Below are 27,795 nucleotides of genomic sequence, written 5' to 3' on the forward strand. Positions count from 1 at the left end.
AAGGAATTGAGTTCATTTCCTGACTCTGCTGAGGACTCTGAGGAGGGTTGGGTGTGGTTGGGGCTATGCAAATAAACCTCTTTTGGGGTAACAACCCTGGGTGACAGCGCACTGGGACTGCCTGACTGGGGGATAGACATATAAGGGACATAATGTCCCATGGGCAAACCTGCTTGGCAGGGACATATGGCTGAGGGACAAGCCTCTTCCAAACCATTTGGATCTAGTCCTGGGTCTCTACCCCAGAAATGACAGCCACATTTTGAGGTGTTTGAAGAGAACCTCTCTGTTGACGTGTTGATTCTGACAGGAGACTGTATCAGCTGGTGGGAAACAACTAAGCATGCACAGTGGACAACACAGGGAGAGTTTAATAAAGGGCTACTTACAGAGAGTGGGTGTGCCTGAGACACTGTGGTTCCAGCTCAGCAGGTCCCCATTATTGCCCCCCCTAATCCGGGGACCTGAAGGCAGGAGGAGAGGGCGCCCTTGGAGAGGCCAGCCCACTGTGGCTGGGCTCCTCCATCCCATGACGTTTCCTGTTGTGTGCCACAAACCTGGTCCTAGTGCAGCCTGCACTCCGCGACCTCCCACTCCAAGATTGTGTCCAATGGACCAAGCTGGGCCATGAGTCCTCAGAAGGGCCAGCAAGTTCTCTTTGGGAATCCCGAGTGTACACAGCTACAACCACAAGGATGGTCACCACAGTAACTTTGGTAAAAGGTTGAAGCTGGACACAAACCTCATGTCCTGCTTAGGGGGCAGGGCACTTGGGACTCTGGTCCATCACCCAAAGGAAAACTGGCAGCTGCTAAAGGAACAAGCTGGGTCCGTGTGCACAGAGGGCTCCCGCAGGTCAACCAGAATGCAGGCTGCCGGGCAGCATGTGTGGTGAGAGATCATTCTGGCCAAACGACAAATGAGACAACACACGTGGCAATGCTGCCGAGGAATCATCTGGAAGGACTCCCACAGCTGTTAACAACACTTACTTCCAAGGACGAGAGTGGGGGGTGGGCTTTCACTCTGCATACAAAGCCTTGTAGTGTCTTGTTTTGATTTACAATAAACAAGCACAGAATTCCTTCAAGAGTGATATATGTAAAGAAGTGTTTTAAAAAATGAGCAATAAAATATGGTGAAGGGGGACTGAATAGAAAAAGATGCCAGTGTTTTTCCCCAACCAGCATCTGGCAAATTGCTGTGGGCCAACCAGCTTGCGCTGGGCCCTCCCAGTGTGCCAGGCGCTGTGTGTGGGGGCACTGACCAGAGGAGCTGTTTGCAAAATGCCTACCATCTCAGAGAAGCAGGTAGGATGTGCCCCAAGGTGTCCACCTCCTTGTGGATCGGGGTGGGTGGGGATAAGTGGGCTCATCCCAGGGCTGTGGGGGAGGGGCGGGGGACGTTTACAGGCCCCACAGAAGAGCAACACGAGGGGCTAGAGATCACAGGTACTCTGGGTGGGGGCTGGGGAGGGGAGGCCTGAATTGTTCTTGCCTGTTCTGGATGTGCAGGAAGGGGTGGTGTAGATGGGGAACTGGCTAGATTCTGGAGGGCCTCTGACATCCTCCAAAGATCCACGGATGCCACCATGAAGGCCCTGAGAGGCACACACCTAGTGTTTTCTCATTCTCCAGGCCTTTCCTGTGCAGGTCAGAGGGAGAGAGGGACGGCGAGGCAATGATGGGCACTGGCCCAGCAGCATCTGGGTGACTATTGCCAGTAACTGCAGGTCAGCGCCATACACAAGGCATGCAGCAGTAATTCACCCCAGGGGCAGCTGGGCAGCCTCCTTCCCATAGCACAGCTAGAGAAATTCATTGTCCAGCTGGGCCAGAGAGGCATGAACGGCCTGCTTGGCCCATCCTTGTCCACTGACCAACAGGACAGGATCCTAGGAATCAAGGAGAAGCCAAAGATGATCCCTTGGCCAGAAGGAGCCTGAGAGACCCTCTTGTCTATCCATCAGAGGAGGAAGGCTGCCCAGGGATTCCACAAATCTATGGCAGAGGGACAGTGGACAGTGAGGCCTGGGGCTCTGAGGCCTAGAACTGCAAGTCCTGGTGATTACAGGAAAGGCCCAAGCAGGGATGACAGGTGGATTTTTCCTCACATGCTGGCTTTTGACAAGTCCTGCTTGCCCTCACCACTGAGAAAACAAGGATCCTGAGGCTGATCTAGGAAAGCTGGCAGAGTGCCTGTATGGGCAGCTCATGTGTGCCAAGGGCGAGAGAGGCGGGCCATGAGTCACCAGGGTCTCATGTCTGTGGTTCTGAGGACTTTCAAGGCTGGGGGGGTGAGTGTCTGGCAACTCTGTAGGTGACACTGGCCTTCCAGAAGATCACTGCACTGCACCCACCAGCAGGGCTGTGGGGGTACTCCTGGGCAGCCAGTGTGGGCCTTTTTTGGCTCCCAACCTGCTAATGAGCAGAGGCTGAGCTCTGGGGCTCAGGATGGTGGGTGGGCAGACACAGATGGCTTCACGTCACCACTCCACGGTCGCGGAAGGCACTGCCCGTGTGTGTGCGGCGAGTAGAGGCTTCTGGTGTAGGCTCCAGCTAACAGCAACCCAGGCTGGAGGATGTCGTGCTCTCCTGGGTCTCAGGTGGACTCCCCTCCATTCCTGTAAGGACAGGAGAAGTCATGTGGCCCCAACTAACACCTGAAGCTGACATGGGGCAGCCTCCCTCCCCTGCCACTGGCACCTTCCAGCGACTCTGCTGGTTAGAGCTGAGCTTGACCTCCCAGGCCTCTCAGTCAAGGACTTGGTGACCTGGCACAGGCCGATAGGTCTGGGAAGTATTCCAGATGGTGGAACAGCATGGGGAAAGACAGAGATGGGGAGAGCCAAAGCAGGGACACATTCACGCAGCTAGGGATACCTAGTCTGGTTCATGAGGCAGATGCCAGGAGGGCAAAGAGAGCCAGGGAGTGAGTCTGAGCTGGCAGGAAGGGTCAGGGGGGCTGAGGGCCTGACATCAGAATCCTGACAAAAAGAGTTCCCCAGAGAGGACTGCATGGGAGAGCAATTTAAGGGAGTGGCCTCTTGGGACAGGAGGCTGGTGGATGTGAGTTTTAGGTTGCAAGCCTGCTCCCCAGCCCCTGGCCCTGCTGTCTGTACGCACGGATGAGGTCTCCATCGCCGACCTGGAGCCGGGTGCTGTTCCTCTTCTCCAAGTCCTGTAGAACCGACTGCTCGAATGCCAGGGCAGCTACGCGGCTGAAGAATGCCTTCACGTTCTCCCCTGTGGGCCCAAGAGATGGCCCTGACCCCACTGCCTCAGCCCTTACCTCGAGATGAATTTGGGAGCCAGTGGGTGTGGATGCCAGGGCGGCCCACCTGTGGGGCTGCCTAGTGTGGCACAGTGCAAGTAATTGGGGGCTGGCCAACCTGGCTTCCCATCTCCGGGGGCTCTGGGGTGCCCAGCCCCGGAAGCTCCCTCAAATCTCTGAGACTTGGTTTCCCAGCGTTTCCTCTTCCAATTAATAAGCACTGAGCATCTCCTGTGGTCCTGGCACTGGGATGTGTGGAGATTGGAAGGAAGGGTGTCTGTTTTCCTGTCACTTCTGAGTACCTCTCCAGTGGGCAGCTGCTGTCAACTCCCACATAGAGCCTTTGTGCGTCCTCCTTCAGATATAGAAGCCCAAATGATGGAGAATAAAGAAGCTGAGAAAAAGATAAACAACTACTGGATCACGAGGGGAGAATCTGAGAGATAAGTGATCCCATTAGATGAAATAATATTAGAATAATTGGGATCCCAGAAGAAGAAAGAGAGAGAGGGTCAGAAGATATACTGGAGCAAATTATAGCAGAAGACATCCCTAATTTGGGGAAGGAAACAGGCATCAAAATCCAGGAAGCACAGAGAAAGCCCCTCAAAATCCATAAAAATAGGTCAACATCCCCTCATCTGATAGTAACGCAAGTCTCAGAAACAAAGAGAAAATACTAAAGGTAGTGCTGGACAAGAGGTCTGTAACCTAGAAAGGTAGAAATATTAGATTGGCAGCAGACCTATTCACAGAGGTAGGCCAGAAAGGCCTGGCATGATATATTCAGAGCACTAAACGAGAAAAATATGCAGCCAAGGATACTATATCCAGGTAGGCTGTCATTGAAAATAGAAGGAGAGATATATCCTTCATATCCCACACATCCTTTGTGCAGAATATGAATATCCCAAACCAAATTGAGGTGAAGAGGACTTTGGTCCATTAGCTGGATGATTCCCAGCAGAAGCAGATGACCTCCCAGAATTGGTCATGTCACCAGCTCCCTTGACCAGGTCTCTGCCCCAGATAGCCCCAGGGCTATCCCTTCAGACACGACTGGAGAAGGCCACCCATCTGGGAACAGGGCTAGGTTCCAGCCCCCGACCTGTGCACTACCCTTGGGCAGCTACACAATCTATACAACTGCACAGGGCAATCTTGCTTGGCCCATGGGGAACTCTCAGTGAATCTTCCATTACTCAAAGCAGGGAAGGGGTGGGTCCATAGGGCATGGGGGTCATTGTCAGGAAGGAGAAGAGGGAACTGGGTATGGGCACTGCCATCCATGACAGGCTGGAGGTTGTTCTTCCCCTTTGCCTTGTGGTGCACACCCTTAAGACTCCCATCCTTGCCTCCCCTAGTCCTTGGTCAGAGGTCTACTGTGGTCCCTTACCTGGGGCAAGGAACACAAGGCATAATTCCAGAGTCCCCAGAGCTGCTAGGTCCTTCTATGAGCCAGAAATAATTGCATGTTATTTCATTTAACATCCCCCATCGCAACCAACAACTTGTGTTTTTTAAGTGCGTCCTTTGCTTCTCTACATTTTCTAATTTTTACTCAGTGAATACATGTGGCTTTTGTAATTTAAAACATGTTTCGTAATAAAAAATGAAATGAGATGGACAGCATCACCCCATTTCCCAAATAAGGATACTGAGGCGGAGACATTAGGCATCTTACCAGGGCTGGAGTAAGCAATGGCCCGTGGATGAGGGCAGCTCAGGGCCTGGGGACTCCGTGTGACTGGGGGCCCCATGTGCCTAGAGGACAGACTGGTGGGCTATGAATGAAGGCCAGGGGGCCATGAGCCATGTTGCAGTGTTCTCCACGATGACATCAGGCAAGGGATGGGAGACCCCAGTTACTCGGTCTTTCTTTGTGCCAGGAGGTGCCTCTTACCCAGCTACCTTAGGATGGGTGGGCAGGATGGTAGAGTGGTTACAGGAGAGGGCTATATTCCAACCCCAGCTCTGCTGCTCCCTGGCTCTGCCTCAAGGAGGAAGGGGGATGTGTCAGAGAACATGGGCATAGGGCCAGGTGTTGCTCTTCCTGCTGGCCATACTTCTGGTCTCCCCCTAGAGATGAGAAGACTCCTCTCAGGCAGTGGAAGGCCCTACATGGTCACCAGCATAGCTGGCTGTGACTCAAGCATGCCACAGAGCCGCCGAAGGAAACTGCCAATGCCCACTGGGGCACCAACCCCGCACCCACTCACCTGTCTTAGCTGACACCGACCAGTACTCCGCCTTCATCTCGTTGGCCAGACGCACAGCCTCCACTTCTGCCTGCTCACATGCAGCCCCTGACTGGGGGAAGCAGCCTTCCTGACCTAGCTTTCCAGGCCCTCCCGTTGGGGGCGCTCCCCACTGTGCCTCTGCTCTCCCCAGCTCATCCCTCCCCAGCACATGGGCAGAGGGTACGCCTTCCCCAGGGGTGAGATCCCAGTGATTCCTCTCTGATGAGGTGAGCACAGGTGCCCCTTACTTTCAGCTCTGGGTCTTCAAATTTCCATCCAGGCACATCATCAGCACCTCCCCTTCCCTCCCCAAGCTTGGGTTGAAAGTGGCTGCATTTTCCCGAGGGCCATAGGCCTCTAGCTCTGGTGTGCTCACCAGAAGGTCCTTCTTTGTTCCCACAAGGAACACGAAGCAGGAGCCCGGCTCATTCTCTCTTAGTGCGTCCTCCAGCCACTGCCTAGAAGGCATAGAAGGGAGACAGGCTGATGGCATCCATCCACCTAGAGAGATCTGAGGAAGACCACGGGATGGGGGATGCAGATGTGGGTCTGCTCCAGGGCTGGGAGCACTGAGTCTTGAGTTTCAGGGAGGGCAGAGTGGGTTGACCAGCTGGCTGAGTGGGGCGCTGGTCCTGCTACCAGCTGAGCTCTGGCTGGACTGCAGGTGGGCAGGGACCCAAAAGCACTGGTCAGGGGAGGTGAGGACCCTGCCCTGGTTCTGCCCTCACCCTGTGTCACCTTGGGGGAGTCTTGCCCTTTCATCCACTTGAATGATCACCCCAACCTCCCTCACAGGGCTTGGGAGAAATGGGATATAAATGTCCCAAACCAAAGAGAGGTAAAGAGGACTTTGGTTCATTAACTGGCTGATTCCTAGCAGAAGCAGATGACCCCCCAGAATTGGTCATGTTACCAGCTCCCATGAGCAGGTCTCTGCCCCAGATAGCCCCAGGGGTATTCCTTCAGACAGGACTGGATGTATATATAATTTGTAGGACCCAGAGTAAAGTGAAAATGTGAGGTCCCTCAACCAGCAATGATTAAAACTTTCAAGATGGTGACAGCAGAACTTTAAAGCAAATGCAGGCCCTCCCGAGTCCCAGCTCCTATGTGACGGGCCTGGCTGTGTACCCTGAGCTGGTCCCACCTTCAGCAGGTGGGTGCCAATCTTAAGGGATAATATGGTAACTGGACAGTATGTGGTCTTTGGGCAGTCAGTTCTGACAAGCAAGTATGGTCCCTTGCACCGCCCATGGGGGGCCCAGCTCATGGGAGATCCAGAACCAAAAAGGACCAAAAAGGCCAGAGAGTCTCAGACTTGCCTGGTGTGCTCCAGGGTCTGCACGTCAGTGAGGTCAAAGGCTGTGATGATCACTGGACACAGGGAGAAGCCAAGAACCGGTCAGCAGTAGGTGAGACAACCATGGTGTACAAGGAGGGGCTCCCCTCAGGCAGCTCCCTGCTCCCCAAGAGAAAACCAGAGAGGAGCCTGGCTCCCGCAGAGCTGCTGGAGTGGTCCCCCCCAGGCAATCAGCCCTAATCCCCAGTATGGAGGCTAGGAAGGAGACACCCCATGGCTGCCTCTTAGGACCTCCTACCCATCACCCTCTCTGACCCATATCCAGAGGCCCAGCCCCAGAGGACATCCAGGGACGCAAGATGAGCTCATGGGCTTCTGTGTTCAACTCTTCCTTCTGCCACTTACAGCCAAGAGAGCTCAGGTGAGGGCCTTAACTGCTGAGAGCCTCAATTTCCCCATCTGCAAAATGGTGAGAACGATACCTCAGGCTTTCAGGGGTGCTGTGAGGTTTATTTTTACAAGCTTGGGTCTAGGGCCTGACATAGGACTTTCGACCAACAGCAGCTATGGTTATGAGGGCAATTAGCAACAACCAGCTTTAGGGGAACAATGTCTGAGGAGCTGGATGGTTCTCATCTCTGGCTCCAGCCAGGTTCTGTGGTGTCCAGGATCCTGCTGGAGTCCTGAGGGAAGTCCCATGTGGCTCAGAAAGGCCGGCTCTCTACTAGGCCTGGGGGTGTGAGCAGAGCCAGGCAGAACTTTTCCTGCAGCTTGGCTGAAGGCTGCAAGAGGCCCCCCGAGGCAGAGGGGAATGAAGCAAAGGAGGATACTGAGAATAGTGACGGTGGCAGGCCAGGCTGCGGTTCCCAGGGTTGTACCAGGTGCCTAACACCTCATCTTCAAGGGGTGTCGTCCCCCTTAGAAGACAGGCCAGAGCTGGAACTTCAACCCAAGGCCAAGGGACTCACGGTTTATTTCCTGGTCTTGCTTTTTTCCCAAACCTCAAATGGCAATGTTATGATTTCTTTTTACCAGGACCGAGTAGATGTAAATGGGTCTCATAGCGTGAGCCTGGTTTTGGATACTGTGAATGGCTCTCATGTCTCTCACTGAAACCACTGGGGGCGCTGGGGTTGAAGTGGGGAGCTTGTCTGCAAGGCCTGTCCAGTGCCTGGGCCACCCCCCGGCCCCCACTGGCAGGTGCAGTCCTTCTGTGGCCCCTCTGCTCCTACCCTCCAGCCTCGCCTCCTTGCACCTCCTCCAGGAGTCGACTGTGCTCTTCTTTTCTGGGGTCTCTGGACATGCACCTCCCGCTGGGCATCCTTCTGAGCTGAAACTGGCTGAGACTCCCAGGGAGCATCGGCCAGCACAGGGTCCCTGAAGGATGTGACTGCCGAGGCCAACCCCAGGCCCGGCTGGCTCGAAGGCAGTCTCCTCAGCCCCGAGGACTGGCCAGGGATTTTCTCAGTGGTTCTTGGAGGGCGGATTTGGTACCCGTGAAGAGGACCCGGACTTCTTGCTATGAGCCCAGTGGGAGCCTCCTGCTGTACGCGGCTGAGGGCCCCACCATTGCTATCACCCGGATGCTCACCCTGGGCACCCCGGTAGTAGGCAGATGCAATGCACTTGAACTTCTCCTGCCCTGCTGTGTCCCAGCTGTGTGGTGGCAGAGATAGAAAGGGAAAAAGAGAGGGGGCAGATTAAGCACTTGCAGTGGTCTGAGCCAGCAGGCTGGTGGACTGTGGGCAGGCAGGCCTGAGGGCTTGTGCCAACTACCAGCCAGAGGTCCCCACAATTCCTCACGATTTCCTTCCTAAGGTGCCCCATGGGGCAATTCCCTGACTGGATTCACTGTGGGGGAGGGGCATGCCCCAGTTCCACTGCCTAGATGAATGGAGGGGTGGCGGTGTCTAACAGTGATGTGGTTTGTATCTCCTGGGTGACTCTGATCAGGTAGCTCTGGCTCTCTGGAGAAGGGGAGCCCCTGGTTCTATGGAAAAGAATGCAACAATTGATTAATGGTATCTGCCATTGGCACAGTATAGGACAGGGGACACACATACTGAGATCTACTGGCTCTGGTTTAGAACTAGGTAGGTGGTCACTGTGCAGATCTGAGTCTGAAAACCCATCCCTTTTTAAAATTAACAGATCAGAATTAAACTTTCTGCCATAAATGGAAAAGCAGACAAGTCATGAATAAGAGCTCAATAGTCTGCAATTTTTTTGAAGTGATTCAGCATGATGCAGAACTTTTTGGCCCTATTCTGTCATTAATTCATTCATACTGTCTTTTGCTTCTGAAGATCATGCTGGGTGGGAAGCTGGGAGGGTGGCTTGGAGATGGGGCCAACCGGGTAGCTGGCAGTGGAGGGACAATGAGAAGGTAAGCCAGGACGGTGTATCTGTTCTAGTTAGATAAGGCTGGTGGCCACAAGGAGGAGCCCAGCACAGGCCGTTCTCTGCCTGGCTCCACCTTGGCTGTCCCATCAGCTCTGTGGCTTCAGAGCCCCTTGGTCCTGCAGCCCTGCAGCCCTGCATTTTCACGGCCTCTTCTGCTCTGGTCTGGCCCTGACTCTCCCTCGGGCAAGATTTGGTGGTGCCATCTGTGTCTAGGACTGCACTGGAGCTGTTCTCAGAGAAGTAGGCATTATCATGACAGAGTTAAGAGCTGAGACCATGAAAAGGTGAACTCCATTCTGATGACCATGGATCCCTAGGGTAAGCCCAGGCAGAGCTTAGAGGATTGAGGAATGAAACCAGAGGAGCAGGTGTGACCCCCGCAGAGAGAGAGAAAAGAGAAGGGGAGGGACCAGGACAGAGGCAGCAAGCAAGAAGGGTATAGGGGCAGCTAGGAGGAGAGCCTAGGAAAGGGAGGAGGCCACACAGGAGAACCTGGAAGGGCTAGTGACACAGACAGACCTGCTGTATCTTCCAGGTGCCAGAGGAGATGGACAGCTGGGTCCAGGGCCCTGGTGGGAAAGTGTGAGCTTGGAGGAGAGATTCTGGGCTGTTCTGAGGGAAACTAGAGTGGAGGAGCTGAAGCCAGCAGGCTACCAAGAGGCAGAGACATGGGGTCTGGCAGGGAAACAGACAGAGGGAGAGAGACAGGGGGAGTGGAGTCAGAGCAGAGGGGTGAGGAGGAGGAGCGGGGTATGTCAAGCCTAGGGAAGGCACGTGGACTAGGTGGTCTCCACCAGGCCTTAGCATGCAGGGACCATTTTGGGCTACACTTTCCAGATGAGAACAGATACACAGAGGTCTGAAGTGACTTGCCAGAAGCGACCCTGCTGGCCTGATGAATGGGATCACTGAGGGCCAGGCAGGCCAGAGGCAGGGACCTGATGCCAAAACGTGAGCGGCAGGTATTGGGGAGGACAAAGATGGATGGGCACATCAGGCTGTGAGGACTTCCCCAGGTCTGATGACCAACGTGAGACACCCATGGTGTGAGGGAGTATATGGGGCTTTGAGGAACTGGAAAAGCCCAGGGTCATATACCCATTCCTGTTTGTCCAGAGAAGTCCTCACTGAACACCACAGGGCACAGTCCAGAAGGAGCTCACCGTGGCTTTCCCCATGGGTCTCCCTCCGCAGAGCCCACCCAGGAGCCACACAGGAAATGGTGTGACATGAGGGCAACTTACATCTGCAGGCTGTAGGGGATGCCAGCGATCTCAAAGCGTTCAATTTCAAAGTCTACCCCGATGGTGGCCTTGTAGTCACGGTCAAAGACATTCTTGCAAAACCTGCGGGAGTCGAGGAAGTCATCAGAGAGGGTATGTGTAGAAGCTTTGCTCATGACAGTGCAAGTCTGCAGGCAACAAAATGGCCACCCAGAGGGAATATAAGGAGATGATGATGGTCCACGAAGATACAGAGAAGACAGACAGAGCTGTCATTGAGAACTGTGTTGGGGAAGAGGGGCTGCGGCAGCCTGGAAGGCAAAGGTCAGGGCCAGTGAAGTCTGAGCCCATGGTCCTGGGGGATGGTGTCACGAATGCCAGGGTCCTAGGACGCTGCACCCCTCCGCCCGACCTGCTGCTCCCTGATGCCTTGTACCCCCTCTGAGTTGTGGTTCCCAGAAGTCATACAGTTTTGACTATGACAATGTTAACTGGGCCTCCAAGGGAAAGGCGTGACAACCAATGCCAGGAGGCGTGGCCAGCGGGCGCACCTGTGGATGAGGCTGGTCTTGCCCACGTAGAGATCGCCAACGACAACCACCTTGGAGAGCCGCAGCCTGTGAGGGATATGGTTGTGTTGCTTACAAGCATGGCCACAGAGTATCTTCACACGTACAGGCCCTTCCTTCCCTGAACTCCCCACTCATGAGCCACGTCTCAGTCCTTGACAGGGTACGGGGCACTCTGGGATGTCTGTCTCTATCCCTGGCACTCAAGGGGAGGGCAGGAGGGCCTGCATTTGTTCTTGGGACTCTGCTGTCCCTGGGGCTATATACTCTTGACCCCAATGGGCCCAAGCCCTGTTATGAAGGTCAGAACTGGGCGCGAGGGGAGCCTGAGTCTTGTTCTGATGGAGAAGACAGAGAAGTCCCAGGTGCAGCTGTGTCCAAGCTGGGGGCACGCACAGTAAGGAACCCGGAGCATGCCAAGGGTTCAGACAGTGTCAACATGCAGGGGATACAGCCACGGGGACAGAGCACCCACACCCTCCAACACATGCCTGGGGCTGCATGGGCTCCTGCTTTTTGCAAGCAGGACACCTCTGTCACCTAACTGCCTTGGAGGTGTCTGCAAGGGCCACGGAGCCCCCACGAGGTGAGCAGTGGACAGGGCTCAGGCCAGGACTCAGCTCTGGGCTATGGCTTGAGGTAAACTGGCTCTGGGGTTCTTGGGCTCTCCAGGGACCTTGCTCACTGAGAGCAGCCACCACCCCAACCCCACCCTGTGTGTATCCTGCACTACCTGAGGCACCATGCCTGGGACTGTGGGTGGAAGTTTCGGCAGCTCATGCCAAAGGAGCTCAATGGGCAAACCTCTGACAAGGTACTTCCTCTGCCTGCAGACAGCAAGAAGGTACCTGTGTTACCTCGTGACCTGGTACAGCTCCCTGGCCATGTGTAGGGGCACAGAGGCTGTGTCTTCTCTGCTCCCAGGGGGCCTCTGGTCCTGGAGTAGGGTTGACCTGACTCCACCTGCCAAAAAGTTTTATGGGGGCACCCACTGTGCCTCAGTTTCCCATCTCCCAGAGCCATTATGAAGGGTCAGAGAGGTACTCTGGGTGAAGTACCTTGTACGGAACCGGCCCTCCCTAACTGAAGGCCGGTGTTCTCATTCCGTGACCATGGCTGGGATGGCCATTTTGACCTGAGCCTGGCTTCACTCTGCACCCCCTGGGGAACCTCCAAGCCGGGCTTCCAACGAAAGCTCACCACACCTGTGTGACAGCTGGGAGCTCCTCAGGAGGAGAGGCAAAGCAGGCCCAGGTACCTGCGTCTTAGGAGAAGGAGTAACTGGGGTGCCAGAGTGGCTCAGTTGGCTAAGCATCTGCCTTTGGCTCAGGTCATGATCCCAGGGTCCAGGGATCGAGCCCCGTGTCGGGCTCCTTGTTCAGCGGGAAGCCTGCTTCTTCTCTCTCTCCCTCTGCCTGCTACTCTGTCTGCTTGTGCTCTCTCTGTCAAATAAATAAAATCTTTAAAAATTTCAAAAGAGAGAGAGAGGAGTAACTGCTGCGAGGTCCCTGTGCTGGCAGGGCTAGGTGGCGCCAGGTGCTACCGAGGTGGGAACAGAACAGACACAGCCCTTGCCCTCACAGGCTGGGTCTAGTGGGGAATCCAGAGAGGCAAACTCGTAATTCTGTGAGATAAGTGTCTGGGACCCAGGGGGGGCACCCTGGCCAACCCAGACTGGGGAGTGGGGGTAGAACGGGACTCCCCTAATGCTCTGAGAGGGACTGACCTTCCCCATGCTCCTGCTTTATTTCCGGTGATGAATGCAGGTGGGGAAATGTGGGTGTGGACAGGGTGTCTGGAGAGTAGCTTACATGGAAAAGGCTGGTGAGCGGAAGGGTAGGAAAGACATCCCAGACAAAGGAAGCACACATGTGCCGAGCCCTTGGGCTGAAGATCAGCCTGTGACTTACTGAGAAAAGGGAAAGCCGTTCTCTATGGTAGATGTTCTCTATGGCAGCAAAGCCAGACAAAAATGCCGATCGGCTCCAGGCCCGTACTGGACTGTATGGGTGTGTTCTGTGTAAGTGTTTCATTTGTTCTTCATACATTCATCCATGCATTCACTCCTTGCCGCTGCCTCCCCCCCATATCCTGTGTCTCCTGGGTCATGCGGTCACTTACCCCACGGTCCCTGTGTTCCTGCGCTGGCAGGTGGCGCTGACCTGTCCATGGAAGTGTTCCTTGAGCTGCAGGCAGGCATCAGGTGTGTACCACTGGAAGGGACAGACAGATGGGCATTTCATCCTGCGAAGCTGCAACTCCATCACCAAGCCGGGCAGTGAGGTGGTGACTTGCCTCCCAGCATTGCCTCCCTCCTGAAACTTGAAACTCCGGTTCGTTAGCTTTCCCTGACTCCCCTGTCACATCCATCCTTTGTGCCCTCAGTGGCCCTGACTCCAAGCTCCTGTGAGTCCTGAGGAGCAGCAGCAGGGGCCGGGCCAGACCAAAGGCCCCAGGTGGCAACTCAGAGAGCGGGGTCTCACCAGCAGCAGCTGTGTTCTTGCTGTGGGCATGTGGCAGGTCTCTGTCCTCTCTGGACCTCTCTAGGTGAGAAGAGGGTTGGGCTGTAAGGCCCCCCCCCCCTTTTTTTAAAGATTTTATTTATTTATTTGACAGAGAAAGATCACAATTAGGCAGAGAGAGAGAGAGGGAAGCAGGCTCCCCGCTGAGCAGAGAGCCCAATGTGGGACTCGATCCCAGGACCCTGAGATCATGACCTGAGCCGAAGGCAGCGGCCCAACCCACTGAGCCACCCAGGCACCCCCTATAAGGGCCCTTTTAACTCCAAGATCCTTCCATGCCTTCTGGGGATCCTGGATGCTATTTTTGCTTTAAAAATATGTTGTCTGTATGAATGGAAAATGTCCTGGAGGGCTCTTTGGGGTCTTCCCCAGTTCTTGGAAAGCAGGTCTGGGTTATGGTTGAAGAACATGATTGCAGGGTCAGGAAGACCTGCGTCTCCCCTTAGCTGCTGTGTGATCCCAGGCAGCTATCTAATGTATCTGAACTTTAATTTCCCCATCTGTAAGCCGGGGGCATAAAATGAAATGATGCTTGTGAAGCCATTAGCGCAGACCCAGCCTAGCATATACTAAGCACTCAACAAATGTTCGTGGCTATTAAGATATTACAACATATGTTGAACACACATTTGTTTTGTAATTGGAAAAGATGATATTAAGGAAACTGAAGGCGACTGCTGTGTTTTGCCCTCAGATTGGTGGAGGCTGGGGATGGAGTGTGGTTAAGGATGTGGGGAAAAGGGCATCGTTGGAAGCTGTGGGTGTGCTCTGCTGTGATATGGTAGTGGTCCCCCGGGGCCACCTGTTCTGTCCTTCGGGGCACTGCTTGAACCCACGGCTCCCCTGTGACAAGGACCCCACCCCCATCCCAAGCTGTAGTGTTTCTTCTGAGTTTCCAGGCACTGAGATGAGCTCTTTCCTGGCCCATCTGTCCCATCAGGCATATGTCCCCCAGGCACGGTGGAGGCAGCGAAGACTAGAAGAAGGAGCTTTACAAAAGGGCAAGTCACAACACCTCAGTGAGCCCATTTCCTCATCTGCAAAGTGAGGACACTCGTAACAGCAGCTCTTCATGTGGTCGTTGGAAGATCAGATGGGTAATGTAGGTGAAGAGCTTAGTTTCGCAGCCTACATTTGTGTGGGATAGTGTCAGCTACCTCATGAGGAAGCAGGCTGCTTTCTCCTGTTGACTTTCATGTCAGCTTCAAACTGGGGACAGCCTGGTCATGGTGGTGGTCACTGGAGGAATCCCACCATTTTGGGTGCACTGAAGAAATGTAGTAGGGAAGACTGGGCAGAAAGTGGGAGCTGATTTTAGAAACAGGGAAACTGAGGCACAGAGTAAGAGAAGGGGCTTGCCCTACCTGATCACGCATTTCTCAAGTCTGAAGTGTGTGGCCCTGGGATAGAGGATGAACTGCCACACACAGGACGGGGGAGAATCTCACTCTGGGTGAAAGCACGATGGATGCCTCAGGCTGCCTCTCAGGGTAGGGGAACATTGGAGCCCTGGAGTCAGACCCAGGTCAAGTCCTGGCTCTGCAGCGCCCAGCTGTGTGACTCCAGGCAGCCCTCCTTACCTCTCTGAGCCTTGCTGATCTGTTCCGGAAATGGAGTCCTCTGTCCCATGAGACCTGAACTGTTTTGGGCAGATCACACTTCCCTTCCTTTCAGCTCACTAAACATTAGGGTCCATCATCCCTAGTGATCACAGTCAAGCTCTCTAGGGAAGCAATTTGTTTGGGCCTCTGTTGAGATGGAAAATTCCGGAGGAGCTGTCCCCAGGTCCGAGGCACCACTGCTTTCTCTGCGGGTGTGTAGAGGCAGAAAAGGTGAGAAGGTATGACTGCAGACCCAGATTACCCAAAGTCTGCAGTCACCTCCTTCCTCCTTACCAGCCTGGGCACAGAATTCAAAAGGCAGAGAGGTCATTCCATGAAGAGGATTTTTCCCTCTATACCTGTCCCAAGTCACATGGAGGCAACCACTAATGGAGGGATCTTCTGTGTCCTTCCAGAAATATTTTTGGCAAGTATAAACAAACACATACATTTGTTTTCTCCCCTCTCCTTTTTCCACCCATGGGAGTATGCTAGGCACACTGCTCCATTCCTCGCCTTTTTACTTAATTGACTGGCCTTCATTGCACATCCACTCCTGAAGGGAAGCTTCTGTCTCTTGTGGCTGAAGTAGCATTTTGCTGTTGAAGCAGCTCCCCCTGGAGGACACTTACATTGTATCTGACCTGCTTTATGAACTGCTCCAAGAACTGGCCTTGAATGACTGGATCAGAAGACAGGGGCATTGCAATGGTGGGAAATATTGTCCCACGCCCCGTCTAGGGGTTGGACCAATTTGCTTTGCCTGACGCGATTAATACTAGATTTTAATACACATGGAAGAGCCCTATTTGCAGCAGGAACCGGAGGCAGAATGGTAAGGAAAGAGGAGGCTGGATTTGGTGTCAGGAAACTAGAGTGCTATTTTGATAATAGTAATAATAACAAAAAAACAGCAGTGAGCACGAGTCAGGTCAGGGATTTCCCGTTTACCAACAGCCAGGAACCCAATGTGAGTTTTTATCCTTATGTACCAGCAGGTCTGAGAGGTTGAGTAACTTGCCCACAGTCACATGGCTTAAAGACAGAGTCAGAATTCACACCCAGGACTGTCTGACTGCAAAGTTTGTACCTTTAACCTCCATGCAACATTGTCTCCTGCTGTCACCCTTAATTTGCTGGTCCACCTTGGGCAAGTCAGGGCCAAGTGTCCCTGTTTCTAAAGAAGTCTAGTAAGTTCCCAGGGTTTGTTAGAGAGGGACTGACCTCCCCCATGCTCCTGCTTTGTTTCCAGTGATGAATGCAGGTGGGGAAATGTGGGTGTGGACAGGGTGTCTGGAGAGTAGCGTATATGGAAAAGGCTGGCTAATGACCCTCCCTACCTTAGGGAAGCTGGTGATGATGCGGTCCCTGCTCACCGGCGGCCCCAAAGGTGTCAGCGAGGACCTCATCCTTGCAGAGTGTCCTGTGAACCAATCAAGCAGGGGACAGAGAGTTAGGGAGCCGCACAAATCCCTGGGGACTCAGTAGCTATAAACACTGATCCACGCCTCTTTCTCCGTCAGGGAAACTGGGCAGAGGCCCTATCTTTCCATCTGCAGGCAGTTTGGCTGGTGTGGGCCTGGAGAGGACCCGGCTTTCCCCGCCCTGCCTAGAAGTCAGGGAGACCTGTGTCTCCTCCTGCCTGGTGTCTAACCAGGCGTGGCCCCTCTCCGACCTTACCACAAATGCCAAGCTATGCATCATCACAGCCCAGGGGTAGGAATCGGGACTGGAGTGGTCCCCTGCTCTTCCTCTCCGAGGTCTGAAGGCTCTGGGTGAGTGAAGGGCCTTAGGTTTCAGCCGTCAGGCATTTCCCCCTGTCGCTTTACCGCACCGAACGCCTGGCCCCTTCACCCCTATTGTGCAGCCCTGCGTCTCCTGTCCTCCTCCTCTTCCCACTAGAGTGGACTTGGTCAAGTCCTTAACCAGGCCGATCGTCCTCCCGGACCTGATCCCGTTCTCCTTCAGGACCAACACGGGTCTGACCCAGGGCAGGAGCTCAGGAAATGAGGAGGCCCCACGGCTGCAGGCCGTGACGCCCTCCCAAGCAGGGCCTCCGGGACGGGGTCGCAGCGGTGCGGACTAAGGTGGGACAGAGTGGGCGGCGGACTCACCCGCGGAGGTGGCAAAGGCTCTGGAAGCTGCGCGGCCTGTTCTGCTGGGGCCTGTGGCTGCGATCACCATAGCAACTAGCGCCCTGCGGGACCCGCCGACATCTGACGAATCCCGGGCGTCGGGGACCGGGTCTGGGCGGGGCTCGCAGCGGAAAGAGTCCCACACGTGGTTCGGAAGGGCGGTCACCGTAGCAACCGGAGCCTCTTGGGGAGCAGCAGGCGCTTCCAAGACACTGCGCCACCGCCGGCGATCACCATGGTAACGAAGGCGGGATCGGGCAGGCGGGCGGTGGGCGGGGTCAGGGCGGCCAGGAGGCGGGGCCAGGACCCCGGGGCGGGGGCGGGGTGGAGAGACTCTCGCACTCAGCTTCCATGGGAAAGGTGGTAGTTTAATCGAACGGGTAGGGATTACGTGAGGTGTTTAAATTTTTATTTTCACAATATTAAGTACGATTTTTTCTGTGTATCTAAATAGTTCGTGTTTTTCTTTATATATTGGTATGGAGGGATATCCAAGATCCCTTGACTCCTTTTTCTTACAACCCGTATCTGATTTATCAGTAAATCCAGTAGTTTCTATCCTGAAAATTTGTCCAGTATCCTCTTACCGCCCGCCCCTTCCACTGGTATTGCCTTTGTACAAACCATCATCTTCTCTCCCTCCAACTGGTCGCCTTGCCTTTACCCTTGCTGTTAAACCTATTCCCAGTTCAGCGCCCCAGGGCTCCTCCTGTTAAAACTGATCAAACCACCAGCAATCTTTGGCTCCAAACCGTCCAATGCCTCCTCATCTCTTTCAGATTAATAAAATCCTTACAATGGCCCAAGAGGTTTCATGTAATTTGCTCTGGCCTTATTTCCTCTCATCTTCTACCGCTTACTCCCCATCCTCACATCCCACACAGGCTCCACTGGCCTCCTTGTTCCTGCAACATATCAGGCACAGGGGTGTTTGCACTGGCTGTTCTCTAAGCCTGGAATGTTTTTTTCCCCAGATCTTCACATTGCTCGCCTCCTTCCCCTTCACATCTGCTCAGATAACACCTCTAGATGAGGCCTCCCCAAAGCAGCCTATTTACAATTGTAACATCGTCCCAACCCCTCATTCTGCTCTGTTTCTCCCAGGCACCTACTATTTTCTAACATACTATAAAACTTGTTGTTTATGTTGGTTGTCTATCTCCCCCCACTGGCTGCAGCAAGAGCAGGGGTGTTTGTGTTTATTTCACCCATGTAACACATGGGTTAAACAGTGCCTGGGCATAGCAGACATTGAGTGAATGTTAAGGGAGTAAATGAATATTAAATCTTTTTTTAAGATTTTATTTATTTATTTATTTGACAGGCAGAATCACAAGTAGGTGGAGAGGCAGGCAGAGAGAAAGAGAGAGAGGAGGAAGCAGGCTCCCCGCTGAGCAGAGAGCCGGATGCGGGGCTTGATCCCAGGACCCTGGGATCATGACCCGAGCCGAAGGCAGAGGCTTTAACCCACTGAGCCACCCAGGCGCCCCTGAATATTAAATTTTTAAAAAGAAGGCAGAGAACATTGAAGTATGCTGCTACAATAAAAAGTAAATGAATCATATTTACTTGTATAAGTTTAGCTTAGCTCTGTAAAGATACCAGTGGTGGTTGTTACAGGTCAGGACAACCTGTTGGCTGGGGACTGAGGACGGATGGAGACATTTTACTTTCATACTTTCTAGATTTTACTCTATGGTCATATATTTCTTATTCAATAAATAACTCAAATGAAAATAAACAATTTGGAAAACAGATGATAAATAACATCTCCCTATCTCTGGCCTTGCCAGGTCAGCCTTCATGTATTTTGGCGTGCTTTCCTCCTTCAAGTCTCTCCCACAGACACCTCCTCCTCTCAGCAATCATGGCTACACCATTGGCCTTTGATTGGAGTCCAGTCCCCTGCAGTGGCCTACCGTTCATTAACCTTAATCTGCATAGTTCTGAAACAAATGATGCCTGAATATCATATGCCTGGCTTCTCGAGCTAATTTTATAAAATTAATTTCTGTAATTAATGGCTGTTTAAAAGCTGACCTGTCGCTGAGCTCCTATAAGCTAGTTTCTGTTTGAAGAGTGAGGCATGTGGGCTAGATGGCCTCTAGAGGCACTTGTAAGACTGTGTAATCATAAAATGAGAGAGTAGTTAGCTTTGGAGAGGAAGATGGGCTATAGGATAGGGGAAGAGGATGCAGGCATTCAGAATGTTCTTGGTGGTTAATTCACACATAGTTATTATATTTTTATGTTTTGTAATTAACATATATACCTATATAATGTTATGTGTATCTTTAAAAGTTAACAAAAAGAGATTGAAAAATAATAAAACTGAAGGGTAATTAAAAAAAAAAGGACTCTACCCAGATTCTGAGAGGCCCAGGGTTCCCAGCTTTGAATATCTACTCGATTTGGCTCCCTAATTTCACAGACAAGGCACCTAAGGCTCACAAAAAAGAATTTGCCTAGTGAGTTAGAACTAGAATTCGAAACCAGATTTCTTGACTCCTACTCCAGCGCTCTCCACACTATCTTCCTAAAAAAGCTAGGAGGCTCTGGGTTAAAGATCCTTTATAACTAGGTCCTTTGAGAACCACAGTAGGGGGCAGATCTCCCCATCACAATATGGGATCCTGGGCGCACAGATCAGAGTAGTGATCTTCATTCCAAAGCTAATTGTGCTGGAGGGTAATACCTGATGCCTTTGTTAGTTAAGTTTCAATGCTAAGGCTGCAGCCTTAGGGGATGGACTTAGGTGAGTTGCTCTACCTCTTCCTGTGCCTCAGTTTACTCAGCTATAAAACTGATGAGGGAGCAGGAGGCTGGCTGAGGACAAAGCAAAAGCTGGCGCCTTGCACCCCCCCCCTTCATCCGCACCCCTCCATATGTGTAGCATCCCTCAGGCAGCCCTGACTGCCATGAACAATAAGCAAATAGTTAACTTGCAGAGCTCACAATCCTGCTAGACCGGAGTCTCCCTTGGCTTACAAATGTTCTAAATCTCACTAACAAAGACAATTGATAGCAGGATTGTGACACCCCACCAAAAAGTCTCCCAAAGATCTTAATGTTAATGGCTGGTCTAAAGACAACATTGATCCAGCAGCAAGGGCAAGGCCTCCGGCAGGCCTGGAACATCCTGGCACCTTGTAGGCCCTCTTTAGCATATGAAAACTCCACTGAAACCTCCCTTCCCCTCACCTTCCCCCAACAGCAGGGTACATAACCTGCCATCCCTCACAACCCGGGGCAGCAGCTCTTCCTGCCCACGGGTCCTGTCCCCGTGCTTTAATAAACCACCATTTTGCACCAAAGATGTCTCAAGAATTCTTTCTTGGTCATCGGCTCCGGACCTCAGCCCACCAAACCTCACCTAGGTTCTAGAACTTCATCAAAACGGATGCTCAACTTCAAGGTTCTTTGTGAAGATCACACAAGTTCGTGAAAGTGCTTTGTAGATTATAAATCTTGATTCAAGTCTATTAACCATTCATTTATGCTACACTGACTGAAATTTCTAGTATATTCCTGGCACTGGAAAGGCAAGTAAACAGGAATGACAAGGCCTCCATCCTCTGGGAAGTTGGGAGTGTGCTGGGGGGAAACAGAAATAGAGAATTAGAGCCGGAACTGTGCCTGTGGGTTAATTAAATTATGGGGTTATTTACTACTTTGGAGCTGGGGAGAGAACAGGATTCATGGAGGAAGTGTACACTGAGCTGTGTCTTGAAGGGCAAAGAAGTGGTTAGTGTTACAAGCATCTCAGCCGGCAGGAAAGAGTTGACCATTTGGGAAATTAAAAGAATCCACCATGGCTGAAGGAGGTCATGAGCTAGGGCCTTGGGTAGCAGGCTAGGAGTTTGGACTGTGTCCTGAGACCAGGTGAAAGCCATGGGAGGGCAGGTGATGGATGGGTCTGGCTTGCTTTCAAGAGCAATTGCTCCAGCCAGCAGTGTGTTTGCTCCACCGCGGGGCTGATCTGTGTCATTAGCAGGTAATCAGATTGCAGATCAAGGAGCATGAGCCAGGGCTAGACAGTTCAGGGATCAGACCAGGGTAATTTAGGGGAAGCTACTGAACCTTTCTGAAGTTTGTCGGTAAACTGGATGTTATCACTTCCCAAGTTTACTCTGAGGATTAAAGGCATGCAGGGTTCAATTCAGAGTACAGTCACTTCGCTTCCCTTTTGTACCATGAACAAAGCTGAGCCGCCTTTGTTCTTCACCGTAACCCTGTAAAGCATCATTGTCCGCACTTTACAGCTGGTTCCGGCCCCGGGGCCCTTCGCGCCTGCGCGGTGGGCGCTGCTGGCGCCGTCGGGTAGCCTGGCAACCGGTCGCCTGGCAACGGGCGAGCGCTTCCGGGACCCCGGGCTGAGGCAGGTGAGCCAGCCGCCGCCAGAGGGATCGGGGCGGGGTGGGGGTGGGGGTCCCCAGATTCACCCCTCCCTGTTCACACCGGTCTCTTGTCCTCTTACCTCCCTAACCCATGCTCCTTAGAAGAGGGCAGGACCCTGTCCCCAGCACCCACTACTCCTAGCTCGGAGAGCCCAGAAAAGGCCACATTCCTCCTAGCCAGGGCCCCCTCTCCTCTTGCCCCGGGGGGTCACTTGGTGTCCAGAATCAAAGTCAGGCTCACCTCCTTTACCGAAGCTGAGCATTCCTACAGGGCTGGGACTGTCACTGGGACTAATTGCAGGAACCACTACCACCGTTAACAGTAGCCACAGAGGACATATTCAGAGACTGCTGTGCCAGGCTCCTGGGTAGCAGCAGTTCCTATAACCACTCTGGCAGGGAAGGAAGGAGGTGTTCTTATCACTTTCCTTTTGCAGCAGTAGAAAGACACAGATAGAAGTAGAAGTAACTTGTCAAGGGCCACCCACGGCCTAGGTCTGGACCCCGTTCTTAATTACAGTTGACCCTCGAACAACATAGGGGTCAGGAGTGCCAACACTACCCTTCCCCCACAATCTAAAATCCACTTATAACTTTTGACTCCCTCCTTAACTATTACTAAGTCCATTGTTGACCAGAAGCCTTACTGATAACATACACTGTCGATGACCACGCATGTTATATTTATTGTATACTATACTATATTCTCACAATAAAGGAAGCTAGATTTTTAAAAATGTTAGTAAGAGGGGTATCAGGGAGAGAATACATTCAGTAGTTATGTAAAAAATATGTGCAAAGTGTAGTGTGTAAAAAAAGTACCGTTTTAGAGGCGCCTGGGTGGCTCGGTGGGTTGGAGCCTCTGCCTTTGGCTCAGGTCATGATCTCAGGGTCCTGGGATTGAGCCCCACATCAGGCTCTCTGCTCAGTAGGGAGCCTGCTTCCCTCCTCTCTCTCTCTGCCTGTCTCTCTGCCTACTTGTGATCTCTGTCAAATAAACAAATAAAATCTTAAAAAAAAAAACTAAAAAAAGAGTACCGTTTTATAAAAAATCCATGTGTAAGTGGACCCATGCATTTCACACCTGTATTGTTCAAGGGTCAGCTATACTGAGTCACACCACCTACAGTCGCTTCAAGTGTGTATGTGTGTAATAAAATTATATCACACTTTAAGCTTAATTCCTTTTTCTGTGAATGTGTCAGGAGAATCTGAATACTCTTCTATACGGTGGCTAACTGATCATAATAAAAAATACTTAAAAAAAAAAAAAAAAGGAGAAGCAGCATCTGAATATGGGTCCCTGATAGATGAATGAACTAGACCTTGATTTAAACATTGGCTCCTGGCCTTCTCAGTTCCATAACCTGAAGCCATCTCCTACTCTCAGACCTCAACTACTTCCTTTGTAAGATTGGGATAACACAAATCCTGGAGTAGTTGGGTTAGATACTAGATGATGCTGGCGTAAGATAAGCACCATCTGTGGTGACCACATTTGTGTTTGCTGGTTTGTTTTGTTTTGTCTCTTTGGTGCCTTTGACCCAAGGACCATCCTGTAAAGCATTGGTGGTCCCTCTTTCATTAAGCATGGGAGAGCTCTGGAGTTTGCAATTTGGGCTGCTATTTACCTTTATTGTGACCTTGAGCAGATTCCTTCATTCCTCTTAGCCTCAGTTTGCTAAACCATAAAATGAAAGTAAAGGGGGTGCCTGGGTGGCTTATTCGGTTGTTTCTCTGCCTTTGGCTCAGGTCGTGATCTCAGGGTCCTCGGATCAAGCCCTGCATTGGGCTCCCTGCTCAGCGGGGAGTCTGCTTGTCCCTCTCCTCCTGCTCTCTCTCACTCTCTCTCCCTCAAACAAATAAATAAAATCTTAAAAAAAAAAGAAAGTAAGTAAAGATACCCACCTGACTGCCCTTAGAGTTTCGAGGATCAAATGAGAAGTAGCTTCTAAATCCCAGTGGTAATAATGACACCTTTTTGATTTCTCTTAATCAGTGGTTCTGAAGTACTTTTGTTTTGAGAGCTAGAGAGCGGTCCTCTGCAGGCGTGGAAGGATGGCCCATGCCCGGATCTCCATGTACCTGCCCCCTGACATCAACCCTGCCCAGGCCTCCATTGCCTATGGCTGTCGGGCCCTGCCCAAGCTCAACGAAGAGCTGCAGTCAGACGACCTGCTGACGAGGCAGAAAGCCCTCATGGCACTTTGTGACCTCATGCACGACCCTGAGCATGTCTATGTGGCCATCGACATAGGTGAGTGTCACAGCCCAGGTGACCATGACTGGGGTCTGGATGGACAGACACAGTGGCCAGAAGTGGAAGGGGCTGAGGTGACCTGGCCCCTTCACTGTGACCCTCTGGGTTTGTCAATCCGTCCTTGCTCAGACACACCAGCATCCCACCGAGAGCCACAAGTCTGTCCCCTCTGCTACGGCTCAACCATGTGGCCACAGATCCACCAAACAGTGCTGTTTATCTATCTCATCCATGAGACTGTCACAAAAGATAGGCTCGCGCCTTCCTACAACTACACAGTTCTGGGAACTCTGTCCCTTGTGTCCCACTCTGCTAATTATCAAAATAAGGCTTGAGGTGATTTTCATGACATGGTCACACGTTTCCCAGATGAGGCACCTGTTGGACGAATTGCGGCTTCTCCCTCCAGCCTTAGGACTGAAGGGCCAGTTGATTCCAGATTTGGCTGTGGTTCCTGGAACCAGGGCCTAGGACACAGGGTAGAACTTCAGTACTAAGAGTTGCTGTTTAATAAGCCTGATTCTGGGCCAGCACCACCCAGGTGCACTGCCTATGTTATCTTTTTTTTGCCTATGTTATCTTAATTCTGATAGCACCTGCCTTGGGAGGGAAGATAAAACAACTGACAGATAAGAAAACTGGAGGTTCAGAGGAGGGGTACAAGGCTAGGGTTGGCAGATCAATAAATAAAGCTGGATTTTTATTTGCACAACCTGGCATCTCTATGTGTGACCTATTCAAGGGTACATGACCACTTTGGGACAGAGGTGAGAATTTGACCCTCAGTCTCCCCAAATGGAGACTGAGACTGAGACACAAAGCATTGTTTGGAAACGTGCAGGGGGTTAGATAACACAGTCCCCGGTGCAAGCCTTTCTGGCACACAGAGACCCCTTGGGTGAGTTGGAACGACTTCGCAACTGACACTATTCCCTCCGCCCCCAAAGCAGCAGTAGTTTTTTGCTGCCCAACATTGGCTCACTTGTTGACTTCCAGGTGAGTTGATTTCTGAGACTGGTAAGTGTTTAAAGATTTTTGTGCCTTGTAGGCTGCTTGGAGAGCCTGAAAGCTTTGCTGAAGGATAGCAATGACATGGTGCGGATAAAGACCACCGAGGTGCTCCACATCATGGCGACCCATAACGTGGGCAGGTGGGCAGCTGTCTCTGGAAACCCATGTCATGCTTGGGAGCCATAGCCCTCCCCTGGGTGGCAGGCCCTTGGATGACCCTGAATCTCTGAATTTTTGTCTGTCAGTCTGTGTGTGTGTCGAGGGGAGGGTGGAGGTGCTTTCCCATATCCGTTTAGTTCACACTCTTGACCTGGGATGACTAGTTTTACTTGGTGCTGCAAACAGCGCAGAGAATCACAAACAGCCCTGGAGCCCTGCCCAGGTGCTGCTGCCCAGGGTGCATGCACCCAGAAAGAAGGAATCAAGGGCAGGGTGCTCACTATCTTCTGGCTGCTTTGATGTAAACAACAGATGCCCCTTTGCAGAAGCTGGAGATCCTTTCAGGGGTGTCAGGGCATCTCACGAAATGTAAGGTTGCTCAGTCCCGCCTCTCCCCAAGCTCTCTGTACCTCATTGTCCTCTTCTGCACCTGCTCGTGGGGGCAGGGGTTTAAATGTGTTACTGTGCTTACCTGAGACAGACCCAAGGCAAGTGCTTTAATACTTAGGAGCATCGAGGACTGAAGAGCCTCTCATTCTTCCTACTCCTCTTTTCTCTCTCTGACCTGATGTAGACATTAAATGGTTAGCCCACAAGAGCTGACAGACACTATGGGGAGAGGTGCCTGGAGCTTGGGCAGGTACAAGGAACTTGTGAGCCTAGTGGGGGTGCCTGTCAGTTTGTTTCGTGGCAGTAGGAGTTGGGGGGGGTGCAGATTCCTGGACATGGCCACGGTGGCAGGGTTGGATGGGGTGACACGCAGTGAAGCAAATATCACGGACCAAAGACCTACTCTGGCCTGGCCTGCACTGTCCTTCAGGTTCTGCCATCCCTCCCACTGCAACCTCCAGGTGTGAGGAGATACCAGGATATCCAGGATACCAGGGTCCAGGGTTCCCAAACCGTGGCTTGCTCCACCATAGCATAGTAGACAAAGAATGCAAAGGGCCCAAAGTAACAGAGGCTGATTTCTGGAGTTTGCCTGAGTTCTGTGGTGAGCCTATAACTTAAAGCCAGTAGCTTGTGGAGCCTGGCAAGCTCTAAGTAACTGGTCATGAGGATACTTTTGTACCTCTTGTACCCATACAGGCAGCAACAGGAAGAGAGGATGGGGGCAGTAGCCTGGGGCTTGATGTCTTGTCACCTAGAGGAGTCTGTCGGTATAACAGCCCACAAATGGGAGAGCCTTCCAGGAGGCCTAGCTGCCCTGGCTACCTCTAGCTCACTTGCAGGTGAGGGAGGCAGATGCCCTCAAGGCAAACACCCCAGCCTTACAAAGCAGGAATGACAGGGAGTGAGTGACCAGAACTGACTGAAGAGGCCCTCTCATGATGGGCAGTCAGGGAAGTCCCCTGCAACTTGGGTGCCCCGCTAGGATTTTCTTGTCCCAGAATGACTCAGAACTCACTGTAGGTTAAATCCTGGCCAACAATGGCATGAGCATGATTGGTTGGGCACTTCCTGTGTTAGGTCCTAGGCGGGCAAGGGCATCACACTGAGTTCTCACTGAGCTCAGCCCTGAGAGATATGAGCTCAGAAGCCCTCACACCACATGTGCTTGGCCCCAGCAGTGAGTTAGCTATTAAAAAAAAAAAAAAAAAGTGATAAAGCCAGCAATTGAAGAAATTGTACATTCCCTTTAAACTGTTCATTTTAACCCCAGACACAAATAATTCGGCATTCACCAATCCTGGTGTGCCACCCAGACCTCTTCTTGGGTGTGGACCCACTGGTTGATATTTCCCGTCATTTTTTTTGCTTAAACCACACCTATAATATCATCTAATTTGCAGCTTGAATTTCTTTCCAATAGAGCAGAGAACTCAAAGACATTAATGGAGTAATCTGCATGTAAAAGCCTTCTAGAATTTATAGTCATCTCACTTTTTTTTTTTAGACTCACTTTTGAGTCTTCCCAAAGCAATCAACTTTGTTTTCATAAGGAAATTAAAAAACAAAAACAAACCAACAAACCTCTTCTCACATCTAATTGGCTTATCTAATAGTTAATTAACTTATATAATTATCACAAGCAGTGTAATAGGCATACATAGGCTTGGAGGCAAGCCCCTGGCTATTGGCAAGCCCCCCATTCAGCTCGGGGGAGAGGCAGGGGCTTCGAGGGACAGGGTTTGCAGAGCCTGGAGCATCGGTGGGTGTGTGCCCTGGTGGGTGGGTCCCTGAAGTTCAGGGTAGGTCAGATGTGGGATTCTGCTGCCTCATCCCCATTTTATAGATAACAGGACTGACACTCAGAAGAGTGAAAGGAAGAATCCAGGGGCACACAGAGCAGTTGGAGTCCTAGCTAAGGAAGGGACAGAGCTGTGTGATTCCAACGTGTGATTCCTTCCACTGGCACACAAGCCACATAGCTCTCATGGCCTCTAGGGTTGGTGTAATGGCTTGCCCACCTCTGGCCTTTCTCTTTTCCCTGGAAGCCAGAGGAACGTGGTCCATGCCTGTTGCGGGTGGGCAACTTCCTCCTTGGTCTTACTGGATCCTTTCTGGGCATGGTCTTAACTGTGTCTAAATCTGAATTCTTTTCCCCAGAGAGGGCTTTTTAGAGCATGATGTCCTCCTTGCCTTGTCCTACCTGCTGAACGACCCTCAGGTAGCCTGCCGAGAGAATCTGCACCTGGCGTTGAAGCACGTGGCCCAGCTGCCCTCAGGTAGGTTCTCTGTGGGCACTCAGGTGGCCCCTC

General features: G+C 52.1%; 2 protein-coding genes across 21 annotated transcripts in view; one reads left to right on the forward strand and one right to left on the reverse strand.

The window, feature by feature from the left end:
• Nucleotides 1–346: 346 nt before the first annotated feature.
• Nucleotides 347–27,767, reverse strand: RAB36 (RAB36, member RAS oncogene family). Of its 18 annotated transcripts, XR_014302475.1 has the most exons (13): nt 17,246–17,408; nt 16,472–16,554; nt 13,130–13,221; nt 10,991–11,056; nt 10,461–10,562; nt 8,405–8,469; nt 6,832–6,887; nt 5,890–5,967; nt 5,493–5,583; nt 3,148–3,245; nt 993–2,623; nt 743–904; nt 347–464 (listed from the first exon to the last, which is right to left on the reverse strand). XR_014302475.1 is itself a non-coding variant. In XM_082697951.1 (11 exons), the coding sequence occupies exons 2-11, from the start codon at nt 16,538–16,540 to the stop codon at nt 2,486–2,488; spliced, it is 855 nt and encodes a 284-aa protein (XP_082554077.1). In that variant the 5' UTR covers nt 16,541–16,554; nt 27,687–27,767; the 3' UTR covers nt 347–2,485. The 18 variants fall into 18 exon arrangements, 15 of the variants coding, with proteins under 15 accessions (XP_082554077.1, XP_082554065.1, XP_082554073.1 ...); XR_014302476.1 differs by having other exon boundaries at nt 347–904; XR_014302477.1 differs by having other exon boundaries at nt 743–2,623.
• Nucleotides 17,379–27,795, forward strand: part of RSPH14 (radial spoke head 14 homolog) — a 79,263-nt gene continuing 68,846 nt past the window's right edge. The window contains exons 1-4 of one of the 3 annotated variants that reach the window (XM_082697935.1): nt 17,379–17,504; nt 23,663–23,920; nt 24,972–25,074; nt 27,644–27,762. In XM_082697935.1, coding sequence (XP_082554061.1) covers nt 23,722–23,920; nt 24,972–25,074; nt 27,644–27,762 — 421 coding nt within the window. In that variant the 5' untranslated portion in view covers nt 17,379–17,504; nt 23,663–23,721. Of the gene's footprint in view, nt 17,505–21,118; nt 21,649–23,662; nt 23,921–24,971; nt 25,075–27,643; nt 27,763–27,795 lie in introns of those variants that run through there. The other 2 variants (XM_082697934.1, XM_082697936.1) reach the window with 2 other exon arrangements.

The sequence above is a fragment of the Mustela nivalis genome (assembly GCF_964662115.1).
Source record: "Mustela nivalis genome assembly, chromosome: 14".
Classification (NCBI taxonomy): domain Eukaryota; kingdom Metazoa; phylum Chordata; class Mammalia; order Carnivora; family Mustelidae; genus Mustela; species Mustela nivalis.